The sequence below is a fragment of the Nycticebus coucang genome, chromosome 5 (genome assembly GCF_027406575.1).
Source record: "Nycticebus coucang isolate mNycCou1 chromosome 5, mNycCou1.pri, whole genome shotgun sequence".
In the NCBI taxonomy this organism is placed as follows: Eukaryota; Metazoa; Chordata; class Mammalia; order Primates; family Lorisidae; genus Nycticebus; species Nycticebus coucang.
Window position 1 is genome coordinate 130,382,838 of NC_069784.1, and position 16,538 is coordinate 130,399,375.

At 44.5% G+C, this 16,538-nt stretch overlaps 2 protein-coding genes across 16 annotated transcripts in view; one reads left to right on the forward strand and one right to left on the reverse strand.

Annotated features, from left to right (window-relative positions):
* Nucleotides 1–13,606, forward strand: part of TIAM2 (TIAM Rac1 associated GEF 2) — a 220,952-nt gene extending 207,346 nt beyond the window's left edge. For all 14 annotated transcript variants that reach the window (XM_053592932.1, XM_053592935.1, XM_053592938.1 and 11 more), the window contains 11 exons: nucleotides 1,802–1,870; nucleotides 2,445–2,570; nucleotides 3,492–3,600; nucleotides 5,230–5,409; nucleotides 6,936–7,054; nucleotides 8,246–8,354; nucleotides 8,964–9,022; nucleotides 9,585–9,690; nucleotides 10,762–10,849; nucleotides 11,209–11,363; nucleotides 12,905–13,606. In XM_053592932.1, the coding sequence (XP_053448907.1) occupies nucleotides 1,802–1,870; nucleotides 2,445–2,570; nucleotides 3,492–3,600; nucleotides 5,230–5,409; nucleotides 6,936–7,054; nucleotides 8,246–8,354; nucleotides 8,964–9,022; nucleotides 9,585–9,690; nucleotides 10,762–10,849; nucleotides 11,209–11,363; nucleotides 12,905–13,542 (1,758 nt within the window). In that variant the 3' untranslated portion in view covers nucleotides 13,543–13,606. The remainder of the gene's footprint in view (nucleotides 1–1,801; nucleotides 1,871–2,444; nucleotides 2,571–3,491; nucleotides 3,601–5,229; nucleotides 5,410–6,935; nucleotides 7,055–8,245; nucleotides 8,355–8,963; nucleotides 9,023–9,584; nucleotides 9,691–10,761; nucleotides 10,850–11,208; nucleotides 11,364–12,904) is intronic.
* A 462-nt stretch (nucleotides 13,607–14,068) lies between these two features.
* Nucleotides 14,069–16,538, reverse strand: part of TFB1M (transcription factor B1, mitochondrial) — a 45,532-nt gene continuing 43,062 nt past the window's right edge. For both annotated transcript variants that reach the window (XM_053592955.1, XM_053592954.1), the window contains exon 7: nucleotides 14,069–14,478. In XM_053592955.1, coding sequence (XP_053448930.1) covers nucleotides 14,241–14,478 — 238 coding nt within the window. In that variant the 3' untranslated portion in view covers nucleotides 14,069–14,240. The remainder of the gene's footprint in view (nucleotides 14,479–16,538) is intronic.

Consider the following 16,538-nt stretch of genomic DNA (forward strand, 5'->3'; position numbering starts at 1 on the left):
GTCCGCAGACTGAGACTTGGCACACACGGCCGTTACCTTCTCTCTCCACAAGACACTTCTGAGCTTCCCCTTTGTTAACATCACGGTATCACCTGGGCTTTACCAAGGCCCTGCTCCTGGGTATCCTGAGAGTTTCCCAAAGTCCGGCAGGGGAGACGGGAAAGTTAGAGGGGTGACAGTCTAGCTCCTTCCCACCATGCCTTCTCCTGCCTCCTGTGTGGAGATGAAGTGGGCATCCGGCTGTCTGCCTGGGTTTCTGAGTAATCCTGCATATCCGCAGCGACCTTTCTCCAGGCAGCTCTGTGAACTGGGGGGGTTCTGAAGCAGTGGAGCCCATCTGACGCCTTGAGCACTAAGAGTCATGGAGCTCTCACATGCACAGTCAAGGGCAGCCTGGAAGCCCCTTTTTGTCACTAGTTGTACTGAGTATATTGCAGTTCACTGTGACCACCCTGCACAGGGAGGCTCATCTCAGTGATAACGGGGCAGACGACCGAAATGGGTGTCATGAATAAAGGAGGCAAGAAAGACCGACTCTCCCTTCTCTCTGCAAGAAACCTGCACTTTGTTTCCTTAGGGCCCCATGGGTTGCGGCTCTTTGCCACCCCAGCTCAGCACGGACCTGCTCTGCTGGTGCAATAAGTCCTGAGCTGCATTGGCCTGGACGGGAATGACTGAGCCCCGCCACTCTCTCAAAATCACCAGCACCCGGCTCCTCTTGTGATCCACCCCCACCCCCCACCATCTCTTAATTTCCTTTTCTTTGCTGACATTTGACCTGGAATTCTACTTGTCATCTTTAACTGGATCCCTGCATGCTCCTCGAAATTTTCAGCATTCGTGTGTTCTTGGAGACGTGATTTAGCAACATCTCACATCCCCCTTCTCTGCGTGGTTTGTGGTGGAACATGGTGAAGCGGGCAAGGCCAGGGAGGCCTTCTCTGTGAAACCCCGGCAGCATCACAGGCCTGACCTAGCTCTCAGAGCCCACACAGAAGGTTCCGGGGGTGCTTTGGACTTTACAAAGCTCTCTGGGACTTAAGTCCCCCTTAAAGTGTAAAGTGGGGAAGTCATTGTAGTTGACTTTGTAGTCAAATATTTTGAGTATTTTAGGACTCAGAATTCTTCAGAGTAAATGAAATGAGAAACCTCATATCCTGGTCTTGGCTTCAAATTATTAAATTAACAAAAAAATTTCATGAATTTTGTAAATATAGTTAACTCTTCCTCTATTACTGAAGCCTAGTTTACTCGAAACGCAAATATGGCTCAGATTCCAAACATTTTGCCTGCTACTGTTTGGAAATTTTTCTTACATGTGAATTTGGGAATGTGAGATTCTGCTAATGTGTCATCCTCAGAGTTAAGCTCTCCAGTCCTTGCCTTGTCCCTCCCAGCTCCACGTTGCAGCTGCTGCTGTGTTCCTGGTGCAAAGGAGAAAGCCAGGCACCGTGGTCACACCTGACAGCGGTGCCTTCCCAGACCTCACCTCCCTCCTTTGCAGGGGGTGAGTGCTCCTCCTGCAGTGGCCTAAAGAAAGTGTCTGTTCCTGCCAAGGAGACACTTAACTAACAGAGTCAGTCACCTGTAAGATGTGGACTCCAGCTATTGCCCCGATTGTGGTATTAACCTCTTTGAAGGAGCTGAGTGATAATAACCTCTTTGGCGTTAAGAATTTGAACAAGACATAAACTTCTTTTTTCCTAATGGGAGTCTTTGGAGCTGCTGCCAGAGTTGCTGGAGTCTCGTGGGTATTTCAGAGCTGCAAGTGTTACAGAGACTTTTCTCTTTTGTCTTGCAGGATCTGAGCTGCCTCTTTGAATTATACTTGGAGCCACTTCAGAATGAGACCTTTCTTACCCAAGATGAGGTAAATAAATCACCATCCCTGTCCACTGGTCCACAAATTCGCCTCCTCTGGCCTTTCAGCAGACCTCCTGGGAGAGTATCTCTATGGATCCCAGAAGAACATCCAAGCCTTTCAGGACTCCCCAGAGTCCCAGGCATGGGCTCCTCCTGAGTCATTTATGTGGCCTCTGCAGCAAAAAGTTTACAAAGGCAGGAAGGTCATGCTGATTATGTAGAAGAAGGTGTGGCCGTAAATATCCATACATATATTTTAAATGTTAAGTCACATAATTAGTTTTGCAATACCAATTTTCTTACTGATATCCATTTTCCCCACTTTGAATTCTTGAAGAATTTTACTTCTTATAAGAAGACTTTAAAAGTTGTTCTAGGAAAATAGAATTGTAGGGGCTGGAAGAATGAGATGTTCTATGTATAAACTGTATCCCATAACGAACATGCTGTCTTCTTAAAGGATTCGCTTGTCTACTTGCTGGTGAATACCTTCTTAACAATTTCGCTGTGGGCCTGAGAGTTTGTGTGGTTCTTAGGTCTTCCCAGCTAATACCTGTTTTCAAATTCTGATCTTCATATAGATGGAGTCACTTTTTGGAAGTTTGCCAGAGATGCTTGAGTTTCAAAAGGTGTTTCTGGAGACTCTGGAGGATGGGATTTCAGCAGCATCTGACTTTAACATACTGGAAACGCCTTCACAGTTCAGAGTGAGTATTTAGGCTTAAAACAAAAATAGGTGGACGTGGGGCCAAATTCTCCCTCGAAAAAAGATTTGTTGTCCCTTGTTTTTGCCAAGACAACTTTGGAGCTACCTTTACACTGTTGTCCTGTGGCAGTAGACAAGAAGTGTACATTTTGTTTTTCCGGGTGGACATACTGTGCTCAGGAGTCTGGGCCACCGCAGCAGCCTGGGTGCTGGCTGTGTACAAGCTCTTCACTCCCCCTTTCTGAAGGGTAGCTGGGGCGGCTGCTTCTGCGGCGAGAGCATCTACCCTACGTCTGATTCTTCATCTCTTTGGCCACCTGATCCTGGGGTGAGGAGTGCAGGTCCAGATTGCCATGAGGGAACCCTCTCTTAAATGCAGCACCTGTGGAAGTGCCAGTGTGGGGCAGGAAGCCTTCCAGGGAAGAAAAGGTGGAAGGCAGTAGCAAGGGACTCAAACTCTGTAGTCACCTAGAGTCGGCTGAACTTCTCAGATCGGGGGCAGCGCCTGTGGCTCGAAGGAGTGGGGGGGCAGCGCCTGTGGCTCGAAGGAGTGGGGTGCCACCTCCCATATGCTGGAGGTGGCGGGTTAAAACCCAGCCACAGCCAAAAACTGCAAAAAAAAAAATCTCAAATCGTTTATATCCCACCTTGTCAGAAGTACTTAATCAACCTTCCTTTCTGGTCCTTTGATTGTTGTACAGTGTCAGTAGCTTCTGCTGCCCAAAACTTTCCAGTCAAGCTAAAGACCTGCCAGAGGAGGGCCTGGGCTGCTCCCTGTGTCCTGTGTGGCTGGAGTAGCCTGGGCATCTCTGAGGCATCTGTGGGGTCTGACAAAGGCCACGGAGCTGTCAAATGCCAGGCCATGACCCGGCACACATTCATGGAACTGTGTCTAATCTGACTGTCCCCTCTCCTCTCCTAGAAATTACTGTTTTCCCTGGGAGGCTCTTTCCTTTATTATGCGGACCACTTTAAACTGTACAGCGGATTCTGTGCTAACCATATTAAAGTACAGAAGGTTCTAGAGCGAGGTGAGTTGCTCATGCCTTTTATAGCTGTGCTTTTTGTGTTTTTAACTGTTACTAAAGGGTAGACTTGTATCTAACAAGGAGGGGTAAGTACAATTATGATGTGTCATGCTCCATTGTTGACCTTGAAAGTAGCAGCCGGATATTGAAGGGGAAGATTCCCATTTCCTTGTTTCCTGGCAGCAGTGAGCACCTGTGCCTGAGGGCAGAGCTGCTGCAGGGCCACAGTTGCTCTTCTGTTAAATTACATCTGGATTCTCCTCTTGCTCAGTTACTTTCTCCAAAAACTTGCAGCTCTGTGCCCTGCTAGGGGTGGAAAGAAGTCCGTGCCACCTTGGTATTTCCCTCATTCAATTCAGTTCTTTAAGGAGCTACTTACTGTAAATAACCCACCACCACTACACATACGAGAAGTATGTCTACTAAAATCAAAGTGTCTTTGGTGGAATTGAGAACTCATTTTCCAGAGGTTGCTCTTCATGTTCCCTTGTCTGCACTGCCATGGAGGGCGTGAAGCAGTGTGAACACTCACAGTGTTAATCCATCCCCACCGACACAGCCGTGCCCCTTAGTTTTAATCCAGAACTTCACAGTATCCCAGAAGAAAAGCCTCACGTTAAAAAAATGGAGCCTCGGGGTGTTTCAAGTTAGCAAGATCCAGCCCAAATCCTCCATTTCTGGCTGCTTTCAACAGAGGTCTGACCCCCCTGGCAAATCCTTCTCTAGCTAAATGAAAGCCTGCCAGTGGCTCGCTCAGTTCCTCCTGGGTCAAGATGAAGGGTCATTTACATGCCTCCGGGTCTGGTAATCACATTTACAGTGGTGCCACATCTCTGCATGCTACAGATTTTGCCCTGATAACAGAAACCCCAATGAGGGTGTATTTCGTTCGTATCAGCTGCATTTCAAACAGCTGTACAACCAGCCAAGTGCTGGAATCCAGAGTGGCAGCTGTGTCTCCGTTGTCACTCACACTGAATGAGCCTGGATTCCTGTACAGACGTCTTTGTGGCACTCAGATACCGAACAGGGCGACGGTTTTCACTGCCAAAGAGGGTCCTGAAGCCACCTGGGAGAAGGGGGTTGTGGCTCCTGGTGCGAAGAGCTCATGTAGCTAAAATTGTGGAGGGGAAGGCTACAGTCTGCAGTTCAATAATAAACCATCCTATTTTAAGGGGAAAAGACACTGCTTTCCAAAGAGCTTTTCAATGTATAGAACGAGGACAAGTAACAAGTGGTGCTAGTGGGAGCAACTGGTTTACTTTCTGTATGACTCTTGTGGGACATGGTGCAGGCTCTGCATAACAGTTTTGTGGTTTTACGAATTGTTCAAAACTCACTTTTTAGGCGGTGTATGGCAATCTCCCTCATCGGTATGCACGAAATATGTCTTTAAAGCCAGGCTTTCCTACATTCTGAGTTGGTGAGACTCTGGCGTATGGACTGGATTCCATCCTCTAAGCTCCTCGGCTGTCAGTTCTGTGACGCCGACCCTGCACTGACAGCCGAGCACCTGACGTTAAGCACTAATGGCATTAGGAAGACTGTGAAATAGACGCTGTGTGACTGATAAAAGAGAAAATAAGAATTTATCCCCTATCTTCTAAGGGTCTTTTCTTCATCCACTTATAGCTAAAACTGACAAAGCCTTCAAGGCATTTCTGGATGCCCGGAACCCCACCAAGCAGCACTCCTCCACGCTGGAGTCCTACCTCATCAAGCCAGTGCAGAGAGTGCTCAAGTACCCTCTGCTGCTCAAGGAGCTGGTGTCCCTGACAGACCATGACAGTGAGGAGCACTATCACCTGACAGGTGAGGCCATGCACCTGCCGCGGGGAGGGAGCGGCAGGTGCCCTGTTCCCATGAACTCGCCTCTTTCTGCCACTGGCACCGTCTGCATTATTTTCTGTTCTGCAACTGTTCATCTTAGATTTAATTTTAATATGTGAAAATAGCTGGATTTACATGGCCATTCGTGTCGAGTCTACAGAACACTTGGGAAAAAGTTACCTCACTGGAGTAGTCTCTAACCCCTCTGAAGGAAGGGTCCCATCTTCATGGCTGGCACACAGTGCTGCTGGCACTGAGCATCAGCCCGTCTTGCTGTCACCTGGTGCAGCTTTGTGGCCGCTGTTGCTGCTGCTGGTCAAATTTGCCAGCAAGGCTCCACCTTGTGGGGATTTCTGAGCAGAGCTCGGCCCTGAAAGCAAACTCCCAACCACAGAGCATACTTTAAAGTTGATGCCGACGTGTTACTACTGTCTGTAACCTTTGAAATCATTGCCCTAACACACAATTTGTTGAAAACACAAAGCCTTGAGGTTGGACAGTAATTGGAGTACCTTTAAAGAGATGCTTCCTTTGGATTAGAGAGAAACAGGGGCTTGTTCTCCATACATCAAAAACTAGAAGGCAGGTTAAACCTTAAGTAATAAAATTCCTGGGGAAAGAAACAGACTTATAGACACATTTTAGTACCACTGAATGACAGATACTGAGAAGAGTATAAATTAAACTCTTTTTCCACGACCAGCATACTGTGGTATCGTCAGCAATAGGGGAATTTTTATATATGACAGCAAAGGGTACAAGTTATATTCAGCCTTCATACTGTATAAAAATCTCAGTTTTCATTAGCACGATCTTTAAAAGGGCTCTGACTACCAAAACCTTCCACCCTTCTCTGTGGACTGAATTAAAGTACTGAATCAAGAAAATCATGTACAAAAAATACTGAATTAGGGAGGTGACATGAAATTTTGTTGACTGTGCCAAAATCATTTTGTCCCTCATATGGCATTATAGAAAGTTACTAACACTATGTACAAATGCTCACAGTTGACCTGTCACTCGTTTACAGGGGCATTCATACTGTCGATTTACACTTGGGCCCCAGTTCCCAGGAGAAGAGGCAAAACTGGAGAGTTGGATCCTTGGGGACAGTCTGGGTTTAAATTCTGGCTCTGCCCTTTTTGGTCCTCTCTGGAACTCTGGCAGAATACCCTGCACCTCAGTTTCCTCATCCATAAAATGGGAATGATTAGTCATTGAGGTACTATGGGGATTAAATGAGATTATTTGTGTAAATCACCTGTTGTCATACTTGCCAAGTAGGAAGTGCTCGCTAAGTTTTCACTTTTCACTTTGCCCTATTTGCAAGAGGCCACAAGGTGGAAGGTAATTTCACTGTTCTTTGTTATAATGGCCAGATTACAACAGGCTGTAGTGAGTACTGGTCCCAAGTCCTGGCTTGAATCCTGAGTCCTTTCATTACTGCTGTTGGGTGGGATTTAAAGCAAACAACAGTTACAAAATGCATTTGATTTTGTATTTTGCAGAAGCCCTAAAGGCAATGGAAAAGGTAGCGAGCCACATCAACGAGATGCAGAAGATCTATGAGGACTACGGGACCGTGTTCGACCAGCTGGTCGCAGAGCAGAGCGGGACGGAGAAGGAGGTCAGGGAGGGCCTGGGCTGGGCAGGGAGGGGACCTTCTGGAGTGGGCTGCCCGTCAGGGCTTTCCAAGAGAAGATGCCTACATGTAAATGTAACATAGAATTCACCACACTGGTTTAAAAACGTGACCTTATGATAACACTGCAGCAAACAAGAAGTGTAGCCCCCTGGGGGGCACGAGGTGCAACAGAACCCAGGGCTGGGCTGGGACATCTGAGGACGCTAGAGCTGGCAGAGGGCGGGAGAAAGGAGGCGGGAACCAGCATGTGGACAGAGTCTAGGGCTTTTCCTTTTTTCGGGTCAAACACTGGGTTACCTGCTCACTTATGAAACTAGAACAAGTGGGATTTGACATCTGTATTGTTCTCTTTTGTCTAGTTGTTGAACGTACAATCTTATATTTTTAAAGCCTACATAGAGGAGGCCGCGTAGTCTTAAGTAGAAAAAGGCAAGAACAGAAAAGAGCCAGAGTTCAATTTTTTTCTATAGTCAATTTCAATATTGGTACTTTTTTTTTTTTTTCTTTTTTTAAGAGTGAGTCTCACTCTGTTGCCTGAGGTGGAGTACTATGGAGTAATAGCTCACAGCAACCTCAAAGTCTTGGGCTCAAGCAATCCTCTTGCCTTTAGCCTCCTGAGTAACCGGGACTGCAGGTGCCCACCAAATGCTTGGCTAATTTTTCTATTTTTAGTAGAGACGGGGTTTCACTGTTGCTCAGGATGGTCTCAACTCCTGAGCTCCAGCAATCTATCCACCTTGGAGTCCCAGAGTGCTAGGATTATGGTGTGAGCCACTGCACCTGGCCCAATATTGGTACATTTATTAGCAACCCTAATAAAAGGAGGCAGTGAATGTACTAGATCCTGTGGTAAAAGTTAACAAAGTCACTCTGGCCAAACAAGGACACTGTGGCAGAATCACTGTTATGGAAGTGGAGTAGAAGATGTGGTGTGTCTTGCCTGCAAGGGTATGTTGGAGCAAAATGCCTTCACTTTTATGTTGTTTATCATTCTGCTGCTTAGCTTCTATTTTTAAACCTCCACTACTTAAGGCCCCATGTTGAAGGGACCATAAAAATCAAACAGAATGTTGCATATTAGCACTGACCATATATATGTAATTCACTATCTTTCACGACACCATCCTCCCTGGGCGTCCACATCCTCTTTACCTCCTCTGTTTTACAATCTAGGTAACAGAACTTTCAATGGGAGAACTTCTGATGCACTCTACGGTTTCCTGGTTGAATCCGTTTCTGTCTCTAGGAAAAGCAAGAAAGGACCTGGAGCTCACAGTATTTGGTTAGTATTCCACTCAAAAGAATGTCAAATTAAGAGGCCGGCAGCAAAGAAGGACATCATTGACCCCATCAGTCCAGGGAACTCGTGGGTTCTGGAAGGAGTTAGACGAATTGCTGTAAACGCAGACGCCTGCTGCTATTTAAAACTCCACGGCTCAGCGTGCTCGTTATCTTGTTCTCCCTTCTGGTGCCTGGCTCAGGCCAAGTATTACAGGAACAAATCTCCTGGGCTATTTTGAAACCTATCTTAATAGTCTGCTGCATTTCAAGACGTCTTAATTCTCTCAAAGAGTCTGGAGAGCAAGTAACAGTATATTATCACTTAGATGAACACAGTGTCCTTAGGTTTCAGTAAAACAAACAAACAAACAAAAATAATATTTAAAAAGCCAGGCTGTACTTCAGACAATAGCTTTTAAATAAACAGGTATTTCTGCACAGCTCACAATGAACAAAAGGGAAGTGCCATGTACTCACTTGTGTGTTAGCACAGCGGGGTCTTAGAGATCCCTGAGTTTAAAGAGCTTTGTTCTACTAGAACATTCAGCTTTAATTTAATCTTGGAAGAATTTGTATTAAATAAGAAGACTTCTCTTTCTCTTTTCTTTAGTTTTTAAGAGAGCTGTCATACTGGTTTATAAAGAAAACTGCAAACTGAAAAAGAAACTGGTAAGAATTAATTTTAATTAAAGCTACCTTCACCTGTTATCTTCCTGTTAAGAGTTGAACTGCAAAACCCAGTAAGCACCAACTCTGAGGGTAACTAACAAATCTACATACCCTGTGAAAGACCTTTGTTTTAAAAGATGCAGACACCCATGTGAGGGCCTACATACAAAAACAGCTTTTATATCCCTGAAAATGGCCCATGCTGGTTCCACACACATGGAATCTGTGAAACAGTGATTTAAAATGCCTTTCACCTTCACACACCCCCACTCCCCACAACAAAGGTTGGTCTAAGCCCTTTCACCCTTTAGACCTGACACGAGGACACGGAAGACTTAGTTGCCATTCTTGCTTAGAGACCCAGAACTCTCTGCTCCCAAACTCCAGCTCTGGCCTTCCCCCACTGAGCACTGAGGTCTTTGAGAACTCAGTGTAAACCTGACTCATCTCTGTGCCCTGAACACCCACCCAGCTGCTCAGAGCCCCACAAACGGACGTAAGCTTCCCTTCCCTACGCCAGAGCTTCCTTTAATGCCGTTCTTGGTTGGCCTTCATGTTACAGCCCTCGAATTCCCGGCCTGCCCACAACTCTGCTGACTTGGACCCATTTAAATTCCGCTGGTTGATCCCCATCTCCGCACTTCAAGTCAGGCTGGGGAATACAGCAGGTAACTATTCTGTATCGGGCCAGACAAAGCATTTTAAGAGACTTATGGGAATTGTGGAATGAAAAAGTAGAAAAGCACTGTGGTATAGTTTTTGGTGTCTTTTGTAGGCAAAGAAATGAGGACAAGAGAAGTTGTTCTGATGTTTCTTTGCAAACTTTTGGGAGAAACTAAATGCCAGTGGGTGGCTTTTCTTTGCCAAATGCCTCTCTACTGTTTCCTTATTTTTCCCATCCACAGTTCTCAAAACAGTGTTAAATAGCGGTCCCTAAATCTACATTTTTATGAATTTAGAACACACTAGAAAATTCCTTAAGTTTAGGTAGTACTGCAATACAAAAACAAATCTCTGACCCTGGAAAATGTTGAGATCTGTCCAGTGCTCAGAACCATGCCAGAAGGGCCAGCGGGCTAAGGCATGCAGTGACGTTCTGGGCCAGTTTAATTCTTGTTGACAGTGGGTGGTCCCTGCACATCCCACTGTTTCTTGCAAGGAACAGCCAAACCTGCAAAGACGGGTGACAAATACGATCCCTTTAACCTCTTTCCCAGAGAGATAGGGTCCAGAGGTAGGAAGAAAGCAGGTACAGATGGATGAAAAACTTGCTTAACTAGTAAAGTATTTCGCTTTATCTAACTATTTGTGAAGATTGCACATAAAATGAACCACAGAAAGAAATGATGAGAGTCAGGATTGGGAATATATGACTTTTTAAATTGTTGAGTTTTACACTTCACAAACCACAGTTTTTTGTTTTTTTTTTGAGACAGAGTTTTAAGCTGTCACCCTGGGTAGAGTGCTGTGGCGTCATAGTTCACAGCAACCTCAGATTCTTGGGCTTAAATGATTCTTTTGCCTACGCCTCCCAAGTAGCTGGGACTACAGGCACTTTCCACAATGTCTGGCTATGTTTTTGTTGCAGTTGTCATTGTTGTTTTAGCAGGCCTGGGCCGGTTCAAACCCACCAACCGGGTTTGAACCGGTTGATGCCCTACCCACTGAGCTATGGGCGTGGCCCAAACCACAGTATTTTTGACAGTTGTAGAGTCTTGTTTGCTTTTTCTTTTACATAGGGACAGAAAATAATTCCCTATGGGAACTAATCCACACAAAATCAGAAGTAGAAGGACGGCCAGAAACCATCTTTCAGCTGTGCTGCAGGTATTACTGACTTTTAAAAATTAAAACCGATGAAAATAAGAGAAAATTATGTCTTTTGAGAAAAGTTTGCTTTTAGTGCCCTTCTGAATTTTGATGACACAGGGTCTTACCTATTCCCTGGCCCCTCAAAGGTAACTGAGGCTCTAGCAGGAGAGCACATTGATTAAATGAATACATATCCAAAATGTAGAAGGGTCGGTTTCACCTTCTTTCGTGGGGAGACCTGGAGCACAGGTTAGTGGCTCGAGGGCAGTCCTGCCTGGGTGTGGCAAGGCAGCCATGCGCCACAGGAGCACAAGAGGGCAGGGCTGGGCACCAACCAGCACTCTGCAGATAGCCGCTGTTCTCTCTCCCCACAGTGACAGTGAGAGCAAAACCAACATGGTGAAGGTGATTCGTTCCATTCTGCGGGAGAACTTCAGGCGTCATATAAAGTGTGAATTACCAATGGAGAAAACATGTAAGGATCGCTTGGTGCCTCTTAAGAACAGAGTTCCTGTTTCAGCCAAATTAGGTGAGAATTTTGCTAGTCTTGTGTTTATTCAAGAAAACATTATGAGCTTCCCAAAAAGGATTGATGCTTTCGTATTACAGCTGTGAGTCATCACTTTGTAAATGATCAGGGGTAACTTCATTTCCTTTTAAGAGACCTAAACATGCCTCTTGCTCCCAGACATTACTTTATAAAATATAACCACCCCAACCCCAAGTTCTTCCTCTGACCACCAGCTGACATAGTCCAGACTTACAACCTTATTTGTTTCTTCCACTAAAATGTACATGAGTCCAGGGACTTTGTTTTACTCATAGCTGCATTCTCAGTGCTCAGAACTGTGCCAGGCATCTGGAAGGTCAATACTTCATTAAGATCAAGAAATCTACCCCGTATGGCCCCCAACTTCTGATGGTTCCACTTACGACTTTGTGTATTGCTTCACACTGTGGTAAAATCACAAATTCAGTAGAAACCATTCTTTTTTTAACTTGTAATACATTTTCAAAAAGTTACATGAGATATTAAACTCTTTATTATAAAAAAGGCTTTGTGCTAGATGACTTTGCCCAGCTGTAGGCAAATTTAAGCGTTCTGCACTTTCACGGCAGGCGAGGCTAAGCTATGCTGTTCTGTAGGTGGATTAAAGGCATTTTCGACTTTGAATATTTTCAGCTTACAATGGGTTTATTGGGATGCTAAGAAGCATCTGTATACTCATTCTGACCCAGTCAGTAAGTTAGTAGGTAAACAGTCCAGATCACACTATTGTTAAACTTTCTGCATGTATGTAAAATTTCAGCTTAAGTTTTTTACATTAACTATTTTATTATCCTTGTTCATTTTCTGTCTTAGAAAATGTATAACTTCTTTTCAAATCAGTTTGCCCTCTTCAGATTTACTGTGTATTTTCTATTTTCTCCATTGTCAAAATAAGCTGGCCGTTGAAAATAATGCACTGCTTTTTTCTGTAGAAACACAGAAACGGAGTTCCCTTTTCCTTTCAATCCAAGAGAATGGAGTTAGACACTCACCTAAATGATTAAACATCCCAAGTGTCAGGCCTCAAAGTTGGTTAGAAATCCCAGCAGAGGCAGTTCAGAGATATAAAGAACTCTTTTCTATTTTTAATTGAGCAACAAGGAAAAAAAAAAAAGGTGAGGTTTGTACAGAAATGGTATAACCTTGACTATCATATCACAGAGTATTTTAGCGAAAGAAAGGGGCCTGGGTTTAAACATTAGTTAACTTTTCAATTTACTCATTGGCCAAAAAAAAATTATAGCCCTTAGATAAGTTTCTAATTTCAGCTAAAAAACTGTATTCCAGTAATCTAAAAATGCTGACTCCCCCAACTTAATTTTAAATTAACATAAGTCAAAAATGTCCCTGTTTACACTACCTACACATTTTGCCTCTGTACCAGGATAGCTGGTAACTGAAGTCAGATCATAAAATAAAATCTTAATTCAAATTTAAATCTTAGAACCTATAAAGCAAAAGTTTTATATCGCATAACCTTTATCTGTATCATAAGGGGAAATGTACTTTTCTCACTGCAGCTTCCTCCAGGTCTTTGAAAGTCCTCAAGAATTCCTCCAGCAGCGAGTGGACCTGCGAGACGGGCCAGGGCAACTCGCTAGACTCGGATGAGTGCAGCCTGAGCAGCAGCACCCAGAGCAGCAGCTGCCACACGGCCGAGAGCAGGCAGGACTCCAAGAGCACGTCTCCCAAGAAATACCCTCCCTCTGGCCTGGCAGAGCTTGTGGACAATCTCATCAAAGAGAGCGATATTCTGAGCGATGAAGATGATGACTACCATCAGACTCTGAAACGGGCCAGCCCTACCAAAGACATCGAGCTTCAGTTCCAGAGGCTGAGAATCTCCGAGGACCCTGACACTCATCCCCCAGCGGAGCTCGAGCCTGGCACCGAGGCGGGTGAGGGTCGGAAAGGAAGGGAGCAGCCTAGACTGGTCCGCGGGCACTTCTGCCCCATCAAACGAAAAGCAAACAGCACCAAGAGGGACAGAGGAACTCTGCTCAAGGCACAGATTCGTCACCAGTCCCTCGACAGTCATTCGGAAAATGCCAACATGGATCTAAATTCTGTTCTAGAGCGAGAATTCAGTGTCCAGAGTTTAACGTCGGTTGTCAATGAGGATTGTTTTTATGAAACGGAGAGCCATGGAAAGTCATAGTACAGTTCAATCTAGATATGGGTTAAATTGCTCATTTTACTTTTAAACTTGTGCAAAGTGGAAAGTACAGAAAAACTCTTCATCATTATTGGGTTTTTGTACAGTATACATTTCCCCACAAAATAGTTGTAAAGATTTAAGTTATTTTAATTTATTATGGATCAGAAAACTAGGTGACGGAACTGTTCAGAATCTGTAAATTAGTTTATAACCCTTTTGAGCAGGTATCAAAATGATTTAGAATCTCTAAAATTGCATTCTAATTATTTTAAGTGGAAAAAGTAAGGCTGGGGAAGTTGTGATTAATAGCTTTTAAAAGGGTCATTTTTTTTTTTCAATTCTCTGGGCATTTTCTTTGAGCTGTTAGTTTTTGCTTTATTTAAAGCATATTTAAGTTATTTTAATGTGGTTTAGGGGCAAAATGTGTAGATACTTCATTTTTGTAAGGTTGTAATAGATGTTGTTTATACTAAACCAGTCATTCCTATGCAGTATATATATATTAAAAGAGAGCTTGTACTGTACCTTAGTTGATGATATTTATTTTCTCTACCAAGCCGTATAGTAAAAGGAAAATAAGTCGCATCTGGTTATTGGTATTTTCATTGTCATTCTGTAAAGATGAAAGTGTAGTCTCATAAAAAGTGCCACACTACAAATCAACTCCTGGCAGGCTGCTGTCCCCCACAAAGGGGCAGCTAGACTCTGTGACTCTCCTCTTTGTCTGTTTCCTGAGTTTTACTCCTTTGCTTGAGCTCTTCTCTGAAATTATACGCAAAGAGGTTCGGGTCTTCATCACACATTTTCCTGTACACATCACAGAGACTCTTAAAATGTGAGATGGAGAGCTGGCTGGGCCGCAGCGTGGGGTCCACATCTGCCCACTGTAACAACCTGCCCGTGCTTCCTAGGCGCTGTGCTTCAGGGAATAGCATTCTGGGGGAAGAGAGAGAAATCTATTTAAATTCTGATAATAATGACACTTCCTTCTCCCTGCATTTGAAAATGACATGGTTCCTGACAACTGACACTTGAGGGAGTAGCATCTTTGGGTATAACACAGGGCAGCAGGTATGAGGCCCCTGGAGGAGGTTCTAACCTGACTTGTAAGGTGTGTGCCCACAGGGAAAAGATGTTCCAAAGCTGAATCAATACATGTATCTTTAAACTTTAAAGTAACATCTGCCCAGTTGTATTCTTGGGGGAAGTACAAGCTTGATTTGCCTTATTTTGATATGAAAGTTAGGTTGGTATAAAGTTCACATGTAATTTCGGGTGCAATTTTAAGGTGTACATGAACTTTATGGCCACCCTGTAGGTATCATTCCTGTGACATATCTCTAGTTTTGCTACTCTATCATTCTTTCCTGTAAAGTTAGAAAACAATTGATATTAAAATACTAGTTATGTACTTTTTAAGATATTTCTGAAGCATCTTTAAAATTGATTTGGAATACAATATTTATTTTTTTTTTTTGCGACAGAGTCTTAATACTCTGCGGACAGAGGGTGGCATCATACCTCACAGCAACCTCAAACTACTGGGCTTAAGTGATTCTCTTGCCTCAACCTCCCAGTAGCTGGGACTACAGGCACCCATGACAATGCCCAGCTGTTTTTGTTGTCATTGTTGTTTAGCAGGCCCTGGCCAGGGTCGAACCCGCCAGCTCCAGTGCATGTGGCTGAAGCCCTAACCACTGAACTACAGTATTTTAAATTTTGTCTTAACAAAACAATCATTGCTTTTAAAATGAATAGCAAAACTGAATTTTTGCAAAGTTACTCCTTGATTTATTCTCTTCTTTAAAGTTTCAGAAGTACCTGAGTTCACTCCAAGGCTAGGACAATGTCATGGCCAGTGGAAACAGTGTTTAGTATAAGCTGATGGTCCCGTTAGCAAGGAGCTGCGTGACCCTTGCCCTGACGGTGTGAGGATATGTAATCTGAGTTCAGCTGCATGCAAGGGGGGCCTGATTATGGTTTCTAGTGCCTGGGAACGACTGGTAGCGTGGTGTGACTGAAGGACACCAACAGGTCAAAGCGGGTCCCTATACCTGACCCAGACTTCTTTCTACAGAGGACTGTGTATAAAAGATAAATGGGGCCCATGGCTTAGTGGGGGCTTGCCTTGGAAACATCAGGGCCAGCTCTAGGCTCAGGCTCAGGCCCAGTCTAATACTTCCCAAAGCAGGATATACATTTTGTTTCCCCTCGCAAATCAGGGTGACCACGTACAGCTGTACAAGTTGAGCTCTGCATGGGGGTGTCCTACTGGCCAGCAGCACACCCTGGCTGGGGCTGCAGAGTCAGGGGGTGCCTTTATTCTGTTTAGCACTGTGACGGCCAATGGCATCTCTGTCATCAGCTCTGCATCTTAAATCACTGCTGGAGAAGCAGGCACTACTGGTTAGGTAGGAACACTGGCTTAATTACAGTCAACAAGTGGCGGGTTGAGGAGTGAACATCGACCATCTGAAACTGTCAAGAATGAGTTCTATGGACTACAGGGGTCTCAGGGTGCAGCCGCCCCGCCAAACCTGAAGTAGTTTCATGTGCTACTGGGCACTTCACACCACCAGAAACAATGAAAACAAAGCTATGTAAGGTTTCAGAAAATGAGAAAACTGTGCCTATAAACCTGAGCCTCAAAACAGCTAAACCTTGACTACATTAGATGGAAATCTTTTAAAAATACACACTTTCCTACCTCCTTAAATAGATAATTGGGCCTAGTTAATCGTTAAGTATGCTCTTGACTCTCACTAGATATTCAGTATCACTGTGGTCACTTCGGGGCCCCCCAAGGCAGGCGGACCCTGCACCATAAGCTTGGCCTTGTTTCCTGAAGATGCCCACCTGCCTTTGTGGGGTGGCCCTGTCCATGAAAACCCCAGTACAGGGTCATCTGCACCTGTGCAGTCACCAGTTTTAGGCTGCACTTTTGATAAAACCAGCCTGTAGGTGCCACCGGAGGATAAACCAAGCAAGGCTTTGCT